General features: G+C 37.4%; 7 protein-coding genes across 7 annotated transcripts; 5 read left to right on the forward strand and 2 right to left on the reverse strand.

The window, feature by feature from the left end:
• Nucleotides 1-51: 51 nt before the first annotated feature.
• Nucleotides 52-2,138, forward strand: C9374_004873 (uncharacterized protein; the record flags this gene model as incomplete). Its single annotated transcript, XM_044694560.1, has 3 exons — nucleotides 52-1,373; nucleotides 1,428-1,534; nucleotides 1,618-2,138. 3 exons carry the CDS (start codon nucleotides 52-54, stop codon nucleotides 2,136-2,138), a joined length of 1,950 nt encoding a protein of 649 aa, XP_044548585.1.
• A 115-nt stretch (nucleotides 2,139-2,253) lies between these two features.
• Nucleotides 2,254-5,713, reverse strand: C9374_004874 (uncharacterized protein; the record flags this gene model as incomplete). The annotated part of the gene is made up of 2 exons (XM_044694561.1): nucleotides 2,254-5,038; nucleotides 5,493-5,713. 2 exons carry the CDS (start codon nucleotides 5,711-5,713, stop codon nucleotides 2,254-2,256), a joined length of 3,006 nt encoding a protein of 1,001 aa, XP_044548586.1.
• Nucleotides 5,714-7,173: 1,460 nt separating this feature from the next.
• Nucleotides 7,174-7,689, forward strand: C9374_004875 (uncharacterized protein; the record flags this gene model as incomplete). Its single annotated transcript, XM_044694562.1, has 1 exon — nucleotides 7,174-7,689. The coding sequence occupies one exon, from the start codon at nucleotides 7,174-7,176 to the stop codon at nucleotides 7,687-7,689; it is 516 nt and encodes a 171-aa protein (XP_044548587.1).
• Nucleotides 7,690-7,894: 205 nt separating this feature from the next.
• C9374_004876 (uncharacterized protein) lies at nucleotides 7,895-10,785 on the forward strand (the record flags this gene model as incomplete). The annotated part of the gene is made up of 2 exons (XM_044694563.1): nucleotides 7,895-8,211; nucleotides 8,403-10,785. The coding sequence occupies 2 exons, from the start codon at nucleotides 7,895-7,897 to the stop codon at nucleotides 10,783-10,785; spliced, it is 2,700 nt and encodes an 899-aa protein (XP_044548588.1).
• A 109-nt stretch (nucleotides 10,786-10,894) lies between these two features.
• C9374_004877 (uncharacterized protein) lies at nucleotides 10,895-11,371 on the forward strand (the record flags this gene model as incomplete). Its single annotated transcript, XM_044694564.1, has 1 exon — nucleotides 10,895-11,371. The coding sequence occupies one exon, from the start codon at nucleotides 10,895-10,897 to the stop codon at nucleotides 11,369-11,371; it is 477 nt and encodes a 158-aa protein (XP_044548589.1).
• Nucleotides 11,372-11,792: 421 nt separating this feature from the next.
• Nucleotides 11,793-13,352, reverse strand: C9374_004878 (uncharacterized protein; the record flags this gene model as incomplete). The annotated part of the gene is made up of 1 exon (XM_044694565.1): nucleotides 11,793-13,352. One exon carries the CDS (start codon nucleotides 13,350-13,352, stop codon nucleotides 11,793-11,795), a length of 1,560 nt encoding a protein of 519 aa, XP_044548590.1.
• A 571-nt stretch (nucleotides 13,353-13,923) lies between these two features.
• On the forward strand, nucleotides 13,924-15,326 carry C9374_004879 (uncharacterized protein; the record flags this gene model as incomplete). The annotated part of the gene is made up of 2 exons (XM_044694566.1): nucleotides 13,924-14,099; nucleotides 14,204-15,326. 2 exons carry the CDS (start codon nucleotides 13,924-13,926, stop codon nucleotides 15,324-15,326), a joined length of 1,299 nt encoding a protein of 432 aa, XP_044548591.1.
• Between the last annotated feature and the right edge of the window lie 62 nt (nucleotides 15,327-15,388).

Raw genomic sequence — 15,388 nt, forward strand, 5'->3', positions numbered from 1 at the left:
TTACGATTCCCTTGATGTGTCAGAATAAAGAGTAAGGTTCAAAAAAGAAAAATGAGTCTGGCTCGTTCTCCGCCTTCCTCCACCAACACCACACAACATTCCGATTCTCTGATGAAGGCGTCTAGTACCTCGTTAACGGGTGGAGCCAAACAAGAAGAAGAGGAGGACGATAAGAATGATGAAACACAAACGTCAAAGAGAAAACATTCAGAGTCTATAAACCCTGTACTTTTGGATATGATGAAATTAAATTCAAAAGAGACTGTAACAAAAGTGTCATCATTATCGGATTTATCATCCAATGAAAATCAAAACAAGCAGCAAATTGTTAGATCCAAAGCAAGAAAAAAGGTGAGAATAGAGGGGAGTGGAAGTGTTGGCAATTTGAAGCTCCCAGACATTGGAAAATTAAATAGAGCATTTGTTTCAGAAGAATCAAAAGACAGATCATCCGAATATCCATCACCACATACCTCAAATAGCGCACGCCTAGTAAGCCATGAATCCTTTTCATCATTAATCGCTGATCAAATGTTGAGAGAGATGACGCCAGGTAAATTCAAAGTTCGAGAAGACAGCGAAAAGCATCAAAAATCGTCTGCCTCAGGCAGAAAGCGAGGAAAAGGGTCTGAATTTTTAAGTAAGCATACTCGAGATGAAAATTACAGACAACGAGTTCTTTTAGCTCTATACGAAAAATTTGAATCCAAGGATGGGTTGAACAAGGCGTCTGTCGCAAAGATTTTAACAACATTTGACGATGGATCTTCGTTAAGCGACATCTCAAAATTTATTTCTGATTTTGACTTTATCCAAACTAGGCTACAACAAGAAAAACAGCCCATAACTCATGAGCCAATTTCTCTTCCAAAAGAGACTAAACGATCGCTCCAGAGAAGAGAGATCTCTTCAGAAGCTGTAAATATATTTGAAAGAGAGCTTCCTAAAGCTTTACGTATAAAAATTAATGAAATGAAGAACAATCCAAGGTTTCTTCTGCGTATGGAAGGAGAGAAATTTCACCATCGCAAGAGAAACAAAAAAGATATATCAGCAGAAGCTGTCGCCTCTGTTGAGACAGTTCCTAAGTTGGCACAACGTTCAGAAGAGGGAGAGGATGTTCCATTTATTGGTAGATTGAAAAATCCTAATTTAACCATTATATTAACTGAGCTTTTAAAGAAGCAAAACACACTACAGTTTTTTGACCCTAACACCAAAACGAAGTTTAATGAGTTTTTGAACAGTCAAAGGCCTAAATTTTGGCTGTCAGTTGTGAAAATCACTAACTTTTTAGAAACTGCTTCCAACGCTTTGCAAAATTATCGAAATGACACTATTCTGAAGAAAAAAGATGCTAGGTTTTCTGAAAAGTAAGTTTTAGAACTGCAACATTTACAAACCAATTCACTTAAATGATTGACCAGCATTTATGTTGCCAAGATGAAATGGAGAATCAATCGAAAGAAGATTGCTGCTGAAATCATTAGAAGGTCCTTCATTTGCTTTTTGGACACAAAGCTCGTCTACAAAGGTAGGTTTTTGAAAAGACTATTGTTACTAAAGTAGCTGCAACAGCAATGCAAAAATTGAGGGCCAACATGTACACGTGTAGAGAGATGATTCGATCCTATATTGAAATTAGAAAAGCTAGAATTCAATTATTGATGTTGCAATTTGAAAAATATGAAAAGATCAGAAATTCACAAGCTGTGTCAACGATTGCAAGAGGAATTGTTAAAACCAAAAGCCAAAGCAAAATATTACTGACAACAGATATGAAGAAAGAAGTTCTTAAAATCACTGATTCCACATCTCTGGCCCCAACACCTCAGCTGTATCGTACACCCTCTCGTCAAAAGTTGAGAGTGGAAGATGAACAACAACAACCAAAAGAAGAAAAAAAGAACGAAAGCTTAATTCCTCCTCATATTCGCCTTAAACTAATTACAGAGGAATACATTACAAGACGACAAAAGTTTTTAACTAGCGTGTACCAAAGCAAGAAAAAGCATTGGTTCAAGTGCCTATTTGAATCATCAAAAATGTATGAGTTAATTGCAAGAGCTCACAAAACAACCTCTGATCTTATTACCAAAAGACGAGGTAGCTTCTACGACTTGACAATCACCGAATAGGATCATTCACACCGTATCTCTTAGATTCCTTTTTAGGGTAGTACCTATTGTCCTCTAAGATCTGCTAGGTAAATTCCTCTTCCTTAATAGAATTAATAATTTATAGATGTTAATTTTACACTTGAACTTGCTGCAGAGTTTGAGAAGAAGCTACAGAATAAGATGAAAGTAGAGCTTGTAAATACTCTCCCCTTTCGATGACCATTCCTTGGAATGTATCATAGATACCCTTGTCCCATTGGTGACCGGTAATACCACCTGCAACATTCATCTTTGGAATATATTGATTTGTTGCAGCAGCAGAGTTTGGACCCAGATAAGCATATTGCTCGAAATAGAAACCTTGGTTGGAGTAGAATGGTGGAGAACTGTTTTCATTCATGCCAGAGGTTTGTGTAGAATCGAGTTGCATGGTTGGTCGGATTGGAGCTGATTGTAACACTGTAAATTCGCCTCCGCCCAAAGCATAACTGTCACGAGCACATACACAATTAATATTGGTATTTTCAGACATGTAATGAGACCATTGTTTTGGATAAACAGAGTTCAAACGAGTTCTTCCATATTGTTTCACAACCTTAGCAAGTGCTTGAGCAGCAAAGTCGTCACAAGCAGTTTGGTCATTAGCTGTTGCCGTAACCTTGTAAATGGTTGACAATGCAAGGACACAAGCTTGAATGTTACGTTGTTGAGTAGCAGATGATACAGTGTCAGCTGTGACAATTGTTCCATTCTTGTTGTAGACATAGTTTGGCAAGAACACATTTTGAATGAAAACTGGATTGTCCCAATAAGCGACTCCTGTGTCTGCAGCAGCAACTCTACTCAATTCATAATACCATTTTTGGGCAATGAGTGGTTCGAAAGAGTTTGGTTCAAAACTGCCTGTCCAACTCTTGAGAGAGGTGGCCATATCCGTGTCGGAAAGTTTATCAGCAGCCTTGGCAAGGAGTGGCTTCAAATCTTCAGAGAAGTAAACACTGACTCTATCACGAATCATTGCCTTGATATTTTCTTCAAGTACTGGAACGATGGTACCACTTGGATAGAATGCAGAAATGAGATCATTCAATCGACGAGCTCTATAACTGGTTGGGAAGTCATAACCAAAGTTATAACGATAACCAATCGAGACAGGCTTATTATTGGCACTGACGAAATATTTCTTCTTTGCAAAGAATGCTCTTGCATTCACAATGGGAGTGTTCCATCCAAGCCATGCAGCACTACCGTCTGCAAGAGCAGGGAAAAGACCAGAGTGACCAGTACGTCTCTGAGGTAATCGACCCACGCCAAAGTAGACAGCATAGGCACTTCTGAAATAAGTTAACATATTCATGGGTGGATTGTTAAATTTGTTGGCAGTGAGGGCATTGAAATCGTCCAAAGTCAAAGTTTGCCAAGCACCTGTAAACCAATCCATCGTGTTATCTGTGTCAACATTAGAGGACCATTGCAAAGCCATTTGAATATTTCCATATTTGAGAGAATCTGGAAGCAAATCAGTCATAATTGGTCCATAGATAGTATTACGAACAGTGAATGTGACAGGTTCTGTTTGTCCTTTCACATTAATCTTCTCTTCTCTGTAAGTGTAATTGTAAGTACCTCCATTTGCATAGTAGTAAAGTGGATTCGAAGTCACGTTATAAACAATGTACCAATCCATACAATCAGCATACATGGTAGAAATGGTCCAAGCTCCCAAACCAGATCTTCCTTCCAACAAACCTGGAATACCAGGAATGGTTGGACCCATAGTACTCAGTGTCTTGGCTGCACTCTTCAATTTCAAATGAGCGACATAGGCAGGATTTGGAAGTTGAGTTCTGAATCCTTCACCTCTTGAAGAGACATAGGCAGAGGTAGCATCGGGATACAAGGCAGTACCAAACATGAAACCACCTGCACCAAACCAATCGCTGTTATGCTTGATGAGAGTGGTGACTGGATCGAAATATGCAAATAATTCATCAATGTTTGAGTAGGATGGAACAGTGTATGAAGTAGAAGTAGATTTTGGAGTTTTCACACCAACACTGTTTTGAAGGGCAGCATTCTTGACGAGATCTTGTTGCAAACTGGCATATTCTTGTTGAATATATCCATTCGACAATTCAGTAGGAGTATCCAAATCTTGTGGAGAGAAGGAAGCAAATGATGAATTGAGTGGAGTCATTGGAACCAAATCCATCACACGATCCACACTCAAACCTTTCACAGTAGCCAAATAGAAACGTAACATTTCCAAATTTGCATTACCACTATTCAAAAGTTGCCACAATTTGAGAACAGCCATTGAATCATACACACTCCAATCCGAAATTGTATACGACAAGACTGTGGTCTCAAATGCCTTATTGCTTTGACCATAACGTCCCTTATAATAATTCACACCCGCAGTATAACGAGTGAGGAATGTTTTCGTATCGTCGCTCAATGTTTCATAATTTGCTTGTCCACTTTGATACAATCCCAAAGTTCTCATATATTTATCACAATTCAAAGCACGAACACCAGCAACTTCTGCCAATTGACCTCTAGCAATTCGTCGATAATAATCCATTTGGAATAATCGATCTCTGGCGTGTGTAAATCCGAGACCAAATGCCACATCTTCAATATCGGAACCTTGAATATGTGTGAAACCTTCATTGTCACGTTCAATCACAATTTTGTCACCCTTCACAACAGCTCCCTCTACAATAGAGACTGTATCTTGAACCAATGACACGTGTGAATTGTGATAGGATGCTGCTACTGCTGTCATGATGAGACACATACAAGTGGCTAACACGGTGAGAATAGCTAGCAACACAAAACCAGTGATTTTCAAATATTCAAAAGTTGTTTTAGAAGCCTGGACTTCACCTGGAAGAGCTGCTTGTTCAACAGCAGGTCTATTTAGGATGAGAAATTTTGAGTATTCATGTGATTGTTGGTGATGATTTTTTGTGAAATTAGTGTGTTCGGGGAGATGATAATCATGAAACGAATGATGTGGTTGTTTGTGAGAGCACAATGTATTCGTTCGTTCGTTCGTTCGTTCGTTCGTTTGTTCGTGATGAGTGTGTTAGTTTAAAATTTGAAAAAGTAGAATGGATAATGTCATTGGGAATCGACCATACCATATCAACAACAAATATCACAAAGTGAGTAAACAGATCGATGGTGGTGGTCATATATTTGACAAAAAGAGAATTGAAAATGTGAGAGCATGAGGAAGAATATCATGACAAACCAAAACGCCATTCACGAATCATCATTCGTCCACACAATAGTAACACGAAGAATACATTTCAAAAAAACACAATTCTCTCTCAACAACAATGACTACAAACAACAACAACATACATTTTGAAATATTTCACAGCATAAATTGTATAAACAATGACTGGGAATGCCAAAAACAAGGGAATGGTCAATAGAAACACAAGTGCCCAATATCCAGGACATAATCTGAACACCGTTCCTGCATCTACGACAGGGTAGAACCAAAGAAATAAGTTGATGAGAATGAGAAAGACCAAACATAAAGCGTAGGGTCTATAAAGTTTGTAATGAAGCCATGCCATTTTGACAAATGACAAGAGATGTTATTGAAAAGTAGGTGGTAGTGATGATGATGAATGGATAATGGTGATTCGGTCTTTGTTTTGAGGAAGATGATAGTATTCCACTTGTTTGATTGTTCACACCAAGAAAAGAGGGAAACAGCTGCTATCAATGTGTGACAATTTTTTTTGTTGATTTTTGATGGATGACAGTGCTCAGCCATCAACAGAAAACGATATTACAGAAAAGTGAGTACTGCACGTGTGAGGGAGAGATGTCTAACGTTCCAAAACGACTTCACTAACAGCTGAACAGTAAACGGTCCAGTTTGAGTTGAGGTACCTTCTAAATGAATGGTTGATGGATGAAGGACATTTTCGTGAGGAAGGTTTGGAATCGAATCCTTTTTTCTTTTAAAATAATACTTTCATTAAGGGTGAAAATAAACTCCAGAATCAAAAAATATTGCTTTAAAACAGTCGAGCTAAAATTCAACTGTTGCAGTGGTGTGTGGAAGGAAACGATTGAAATAATGATGAATGAAAGGTGTTGCTGTCGATTGGAGTTGATTAATTTTTGTAACAACCCAGTATCAACATCATTTAACAACAATGAAATTCTTAATACCGATCGTATGATGATTAAAAAATTGAAAACAATGATGACATCAAAAAGAAAGTTCCATTTAGTGGAAATTTAAACTCTTTCATTCTATTACGTTCAATAATAATAGGACTCCTCATTTGATTGCCATCTCAAAAAATCGTAATTGTTTTTTGATTCATTGCAAAGACGACTTTGGAGGATCCAATATAAATGTCTATGATTTGAATACATTTACAATGATTATGAGTGAAGAATTTCTCGATTGCGAGTACATGTGCCTTGAGGAGAGAAATGACTCGAATGATGCTTTGATTTTGTCAAGTGTATCCAAGGGTCACACAAGCAAATATTGAGTCATCAAAGAACGAAAAACAAGACAATCCTCCTTGTGTGGAATTTAGACAAGGCAGGTGAAATAGCAGTTTTTGAAAACGAGTTGTTTTTATATCAATACCAACAACGATGGATAGAAGTTTATATTTGCATTAATGGAGAATTACAATCAATAATCTCAATTCAGCCGTTACTCCCTTCCGAAAAATCATTGTATTGTTGTGACATAATTGTTAACGAAAGATCAAGAGAATTACTGATCTACATGGTGGAGGATTTGGATTGGCCATTGAAAATATTGCGTAAAAATTCGCAAAATGAATGGCAACAAAATCCACTGTTAAACGGTCTTGATTTTAGATTCGACTATTTGGCTCTCAATGATTTGACTGGAGAATTAATTGTGTGCGATTTTAGTAAGGATCAGGTGCTTATTTTTCAAGAAATCAGGTGACATCTCCAATCCACGGTTAAACCAAAAATTGATTCATAAAGAGTGCCAATGGAATTGCGTTTGGGTGCTGTCAGACAGATAATAAAAATGTTCAATTCACAACAACAAGGAACTACCTCGGATGATATTTGGCTTTCGGAAGCAGATGGTAATGGAGAATTAGCCACTACTCAAAGACTCATTGCTGAAAGAGAATATCAACGATTACGCGAACAGTTTCAAACATTGGGAATGAAAGAAGGAGCTTCGGAAGGAGTGGACCAGTTCAGACAAGAACATTTTGAAGAAGGTTTGAAAAAGGGACTTTTGGAAGGAATGATGGTAGGCTTGCTGATGGAATTGTTTTCCAAACAACAACGCCAAGAGGATCAAGAGAAATTGGAATTGTTTTCATCATCATCGGAGAAGGTTGAATCTTGGTCTCAGGACCAGATGAATCAAGTGTTGGACACAGCTCGTAAATCATTGGACAGCCATCATCACCATGATGAGCAATCAAAATGGGTTTCAGAGGTGATGCAACAATTTGGAGAGGAGGTGAAGCCTTGGTTGGAGATGAAGGTGAATACTCAAGAGTCCTCTTCATCGGAACAGAAAGAATAATTCCAAAATCAATAAGTGGCCACAAGAGAGATTGATGATCATCAGCAAATCAAGAACATATGAAAAGAGTGAGTCCAACATTTTCATTCAGCTCAAGACCAGTCAAAAGGCAAAAACGATGGTGTTGTTATTGTAAAACCTTGCTTGGTGATGTAATGATGATTATTTCAAGTTTTAAAAAAAATTAAAAATCAAATAGAAAAAAATGTCGACACGCTTGAGGGAACTCATTCGTGAGGTTCGTAATTGCAAAACAGCAGCCGAGGAAAGATCTGTGATCGCGAAAGAATGTGCTGCCATTAGAACCGCTTTGAAAGAACAACATCCGTATAGGGCTAGAAATGCTGCAAAATTAATGTACATTCACATGTTGGGCTATCCGACAAATTTTGGACAGATTGAATGTGTAAATTTAATTTCTAGTTCAAAGTATCCAGAGAAGAGAATTGGTTACTTGTCACTGATGATTCTTTTGGATGAAAATCAGGAGGTTTTGACTTTGACTGAACACCGATTTAAAGTGTATGTAAGCTTGTTTTGCTCGTTTACTCTTTTAGATCTCGAAAACTATTTCATCCATCCATCAATTATGACGTTTCATCACAATTACTTTCGAAATGTCGTATTTCCATTCATGCTAACAACAAACAACAATCGCATACGAAAACACTCATTACTCTCATCATCACTCCATAACTATCATTAAATATTAGTGACTTGAACGACAACAATCAATTCGTTCAAGCATTGGCTCTTACAGCCATCGGTAATATTGCCTCTGCAGATATTTGTCGTGATTTGAGTGTTGAAGTTGAAAAGTTGCTCATTGGCTCTCCTTCTTTCATAAGAAAAAAAGCTGCACAATGTGCTGTCAGAATTGTAACTAAATGTCCTGATTTGATTGAAAATTATATTGAAAAGATTGACATTATTTTGGAGAATGAACAACACCAAAGAAGTCACTCAGCCATGCTTGGTATTATCACTTTAATTTTGGCCATTCTGGCTCCAACAAAAGGAGGAAATAATGAAGTCAAGGATAGACGAAGTTATTTACTTCATTTTAGAAAGCACGTGCCAGTTTTTGTCAGACTACTTAATGCTCTCTTAAATAGTAATAGTACTTCTGAGTATGATGTGAACGGAGTTGCAGATCCATTTTTGCAAGCAAAACTTTTACGTTTGTTGAGAGTTTTGGGTAAAGGAAGTGCCAAAGCAAGTGAACAAATGACTGAAGTGCTCACCAAGACCATTACGAACACAGACAAGTCAAAGAATACAGGAAACGCCGTAATTTATGAATGTGTGAAAACCATTATGGACATTGATTGTGATCAAACTTTGAGAAATATGGCTATCAGTCAATTAGGATCCTTCCTAGGTAACAAGAAGGATAATAATTTGAGATATGTTGCACTTCACACAATGAAGAAAGTTTCCACATTGGATTCACAAGCTGTTAGCAGACAACTAGCAACAGTAGTTGAATGTTTAAAGGATCATGACATTTCGATTAGAAAGAGAGCTCTCGATTTGGTTTATGTGATTGTTGATAGTTCCAACGTTGTTTATCTCGTTCAAGAATTGATTCAACATTTGGAAGTTTCTCCTCCTGAATTTAAACCAGAGCTCACAACCAAACTTTGTACCATTATTGAAGCTCATGCTCCATCCAAAGAGTGGAAAATTTCTACACTCTTGCAGGTGATTATTTTGTCTGCACAATTTGTCAGAGACGAAATTGCTTCAATTTTCATTGGTATGCTCACACAATCTCCAGAAAGTCAAATGGAAATTACCAAAAAGCTGTTTGAAGTGTTGAAAGAACTCATTCCAAAACCAAACATTCTTCTCAAGCAAGAAATTTTAATGCAAGTAGCATCATGGTGCTTAGGTGAATATGGAGACTTGATTATTGACAGCGAGACAACTGATAGTGACATTGTTAATTTACTTTTCAGTTTGATGTCCATTTTGCCAAGAGGCTCTGTGAGCAATGTGAAAGGACGAAGAGTTCTTGCGACTGACCCCAACAATGTTATTAGAGCTTATGTATTGACTGCATTGCTTAAATTAACCAAATCTTTCCCTTCAAAGAAGGCGGAAATTGAACAATTTGTGGCAAAATATACAGACAGTGTACATCTTGATCTCCAGCAACGAGCCTGTGAACTACTCAAAATTTCCACATTAGGCGACTCTATTAAGGAAAATGTTTTGGATAAGATGCCAGAATTTCAAATTGATTCCATCATTGGCCAACTATCAAAAGAAGCTGAAGAAAAAGAAGATACTGAAGGAAAAGAAGAAGAAGGAGAGCATCAACAACAACCTGTTGTGGGTAGAGGAATTTCAGAATTGCTCATCGACATTCAAAATGGCTCTTCTCAACCTGCTACCAAAGAAAGCAAGTTGATTGATTTCTTTGCTCCGTCACATGAAAATTCAACAGTTACTACTACTACTACTACTACTCCTTCTGTGAATACTAAAAAGATTGATAGCACTACCACCACTCCACCAAAGAGTTCAACAGCAAGTGAGAATATTCTTGACATGTTTTCTTCCACAACGTCGAACACCAATAACTCTTCTGTATCATCGACATTATTACTTTTTGGGGAAACTACTACTCCTTCAACAGCAACACATACCAAACCAACAACACCATCAGATTCACACCTTCTGCTTGATGATGTTCTTTCTGCTCCAACTCTTCCTCTTGAAGCACTTGTTCCACAAAAAGAAAAGAAAGTGGTACAAGTTTACAACAAGAATAATTTTAATGTGAGATTTGAATTTAAGGAATTGGAACCAAACACTCTCAATGTAATTGCCTATTTTTCAAACAACAACTCAAAAGAGGCCATGGGACTTGATTTCAAGGTAGCAGCTCCAAAATATGCTGAGGTGACACTCTTCAAAGCCACTGCCACTTCTGTTTTGCCAAACACCACTGACAGTGTCACTCAAAAGTTCAAGATAAAAGTTGTTGGACAAAAACCAATCACTGATAACCAAATTCCAGTCAAGTATAAGCTCATTTGTAAGATTGGTGATAAAGTACTGGATGAAACTGGTACTGTGAAGCTTTAAACATTTTGATAAACGTTGACCAACCCTCTCTTGGGGTCAATCCAATACTTTTTAAATTTTGCTTAGTAACCTTTGTTTTTCGTCATCAAAAAAAATAATTTTAAAAAAAATGTTTCAATTACTGAAAGGACAGCCAAAACTCGTCCAAGAGCTGATACAGACGCTGCCATACAGCGCCCGACCATTGAAAGTGAACGGACAATGGAGGCCACCAAAATTGAGAAGAAGACAAGTTAAAGCATTATATGAAGCAGCGTGTTTACATAAAATTGATTTCCCTGTAGAACATAAAGTTTTCTTTGAAAAGGAGCTGGATACGGAAAAGAAGAAGCACGGATTCATAAAACCACAACGTTTGAAATCGGAGGTTGCTGACTTTTCAGAAAGAATTGATAAAATCAACAAGGCGTTGGCTCAACAAACACCCAAGATTGAAAAGCATAGAGAAGAAGAACGTGATAAAAGATACAAGGACTGGTATGACCTCGGATTGTTCGGTAAAGTATCGACCGACGACCCAAAGAACAAGTATATGGTGGATAAAATCCTCAAGGACCAGAAGAATGCAAGCAAGAAGAAGAAATAACTTGGAATTTAAAATATCATCGCCATCATTCCAAATGATGCTATCGTCGTATTCTCAACAACAGGACAGAACCATCCCTTCTCTGTTTTCGTTCCGAAAATTCTTTTTCAACACGAGCAATAAATTAATTAGGCTAGATAAAAAGTTGTTTAACGTTTTGAAGACGAATTTAAAAAAAGTTTTTATTGGCAAGAAAGAACAAAAATACCTACCTGCACCTTTCCAAGACTTTCAATGTTTGAATGCAATGTACCCACGTGATAGATTGAGTGTAAGTGTAGTGTTTATTTATGTGGAGGTTGGAAGGGAACAAAATTGTGGTGTGTATGATTGGGTGATTGTGGTGTGGAGATTAGTGAAGGTGGTGATTAATTGAGATATGCTTGGTGTGTGAATGGTGGAAGATGGAAATGGAATGAGCCTATTGGAATTGGAAATTGTTTGGAGTTTGCACGCCTGAAAATGTGAATTGGTTGTTTTGCACGACTGTTGGTTCAACGTCTTCTTCATCTTCTTCAATTCCAAAGTAATCTTCGACAATTTTGTATGCCTTTGTATAAATTTCCTTACTTTGATGGTCAGTAAGAGCTTCCAATTTGTCAACACCTCCAGCTTCCTCGATAAAGTCTGCATACAAGTTAACTCCGTCAGTATATTCTGAAATTGTGGCGCCTGATTGTAAAATATTTTCAAGTCCTTCCAAAGCAACACTAACAACCTTTACGTCTTTGACTGAAAGCAAGTCACATAATGGCCTAATGCAGCCTCTATCGACTAAATATCGGATTTGTTCATCTGTACCTCCTGATGTTGCATTCGAAATTGCCCAAGCAGCTTCCTTCTTTACATCAAAGTCTCCTGGTTGTTCCATAATATGAATCAATGGAGGAATAACGTTTGCATCAATAACACTTTGAATTTGATCCTTGTTACCTGCTGTGATATTCGAAATTGTCCAGCAAGCTTCCTTCTTAATACTCTTCTTTGCATGTTGGAGAAGTTGGCAGAGTGGTGCTAACGCATTGCAATTAATCACGACTTGTGTTTGATGATCATTTCCGGTAACAATGTTACCAATAGTTCTCAAAGCAGGAGTTTGAACTGATGGTTGATGATGGAGTAACAATTCAACAAGTCTTCTAACGACATTGTGTTCAATAACGGCTTGAATTCTATGATTAGGACCATCAGATAAATATGAAATTGCCCAGCAAGCATCGGTTAATACTTCTTCATCAGAATTGTATAAAAGTTGAGCAAGAGTTGGGAGTGCAGGAGCCACAAGGGAGAACTCTGGAATTGGTTTTCCTCTGCATAGATTGGATACAGTCCATGTAGCGTTTCGCAAAATCGTAACCTTTGGTTGTTCTGCAATAATATTCAACAATGGAACCATGACACCCATTTGCAAGACATAATCTCTACACCGAGCAGAGTCACCAGCAATATTACCTAGTGCCCAGATAGATTGTTCTCTAACGTCTTCATTTGGACTTCCTAAAAGCTGAATAAATACAGGAACGGCATTACTTCTGATGACCGTTTCTGTGTGTTCGGATGTTCCTGATGCAATGTTGGTGAGAGCCCAAGCTGCTTCAAATTGAAGGGCTGGAATATCAACACGTTGAAGAAATTCTACAAATATTGGTACTACACCGGTTTGAATGACTTCATCAATTGGTGGAGACTTTTCCATAGACAAAAGCTTTCTGAATTGAACGGTTGCTTCCAACTGAAGAGTTGGGTTACCGGATTTGATGGCTTCAAGAAGAGCAGGAAGTTGAAGAAGTTTTTCTTGGATGAGTGGATCGTGTTGTGCAACACCGGTCGTACTTTCCTTTCTTCTCTTTTGTAGAAGGTCTTCTCTCTTTTGCTTTCTCAAATTTTCTTGTTTAACAATACGTTTTTGTTTACCATCTTCGGCGCTAGGAGTAGATTTCAAGTTTTTCCTTGTTGGTGTTCCCTTGTTGCTGGAGTACATTTTAGTATATTATGGTTGTTGATGTGGTGGTGATGATAAATTTAAACCAGAGAGGAACGGAATATGGATTAAATAAGTTGGAAGAGGCAAGAACGGGTTGTGTTCTTGAGTTATTTTTTTTTTCGTGGAATTTTTTTTTGAGTTGGCGCCAGGGTTGCATTTTGAATTTCAATTGAATCCCCTTCAACAAACAACTCGAAGAAGCCTGACAATTCTTTGCCAAATCCATTCACATATATTCTCTGCAAAAGAACCTCAATTCATTTGTGGAGAATTCATTGTGAATGGATCTACCTCCATTCATTGGATTTAAAAATATTCTCGAATGAAAACAAGGTTCAAACTTTTTTCTCTGCAAACCGAGAGATTCTCATCCAAATTCCGAACGTTGCAACTCATCGATAGCGTTTTTCCATTGAAATTTCTTGTTTGGCTTAACCGAAAATTTAGTACATTTGGTTATTATTTTCAAGAATTGTACATACATGATTTTTCTAAATACCAACGGACAGCAGGTGCATCGTCGTGGTGTGGTAGTGAATGGAAATTGAATTTTTCATCGCTTGAAAAAATGTCCTCTGAACCACACACGGCTACACCATCATCATCGGAAAGTAATAACAATCACTCGTCGTCAGAAGAATATCCTAGAGTTTTAGACCGAAATGCATTTACGAAGAATATCAATATTCTTGTAACAAAAGTTCCGGTCAAAAATCTTTCAGTATTGAATAAGAAGTTAAAAGGGTATGTGATTTTTAGAAAGTACTACTATTGAATGATTCCTATTCGATGCGTTCTGCTTCCTCATATGATAACAATCATTTATTGCTGACTCTTTCTGGAGACAGACATTTGTTGGATCGAAAAAAGATGAAATCAATTGAAGATATTGATAATTGCACAGATTATAAATATTTAATTTTGCATGAACAATACACCACTGTGGATAATGTTCCTCAAAAAGTGATGGACATTCTAAAAGAACATGAAGCTGGAGAACTCATTCCAAAAACAAGGGAATTAACTTATGACCATTTGACTTCAAACGAGGTGTTATCATCCCTCATTCCAAATGGTCTAGAAATTACGTCATCTTTCGAACAAGTTGGTCACATTGCTCATCTCAATATACCAGAGGAAGTGTTAAAATACAAGTATTTAATTGCACAGGTCATGCTAGATAAGAACCCTACTTTAAAAACAGTTGTAAATAAGATTGGAATGATTGATTCTGTATTTAGAGAATTTAAAATGGAGCTTTTGTGCGGAGAAGACAATTTTAATGTTACTGTCAAGGAAAATGGTATTCTTTTTAAATTTAACTATAGAGAAGTTTATTGGAATTCTCGACTTGGAACAGAGCACACAAGATTGTTGAGCTTTTTTAACAAATCTCAAGTTATTTGCGATATGATGGCAGGTGTGGGTCCATTTGCAGTGCCAGCCGCTAAAAAAGTTGGATGTCGAGTCCTTGCAAACGATCTTAATCCTAAGAGTTACGAATACATGAAAGAAAATGCTCTCATTAATAAGGTCACAGACAATATGGAATGTTTTAACATGGATGGTAGAGCATTTATCAAATACCTTGTTGAAGAGCGAAAATTAGTTTTTCATCACGTCATTATGAACTTGCCAGCATCAGCAGTTGAATTTCTCGATGTTTTTAGAGTCGATCAAACTCACATTGATTTCCAGCCACTCATTCATTGCTACACCTTTGTGAAAGGTTCTGCCAAAGAAGGAGACAATATACAAGACCTAGCCAAACAGCAAGTGGAGCAAGTCATTGGCCAGGACCATATCATGGAATACGTCGATATTCATCATGTGAGAAATGTTGCTCCAAAGAAGGAAATGATGTGTGTCTCGTTTAGGCTCAAACAACCTGACCATTCCTCCTCTCTCAAAAGAAAGCAAGAAGGAACGACTTCAATCGAAGAGCCAGAAGATAAAAAGCTCAAGCAATAAAGATGGCCGCGGCGGAGTGTATTGGGTACAATTGCTTGAGCTTGTTGTCTTTTGGAATTTGG

The sequence above is a fragment of the Naegleria lovaniensis genome (assembly GCF_003324165.1).
Source record: "Naegleria lovaniensis strain ATCC 30569 chromosome Unknown tig022, whole genome shotgun sequence".
Lineage (NCBI taxonomy): Eukaryota > Heterolobosea > Eutetramitea > Acrasida > Naegleriidae > Naegleria > Naegleria lovaniensis.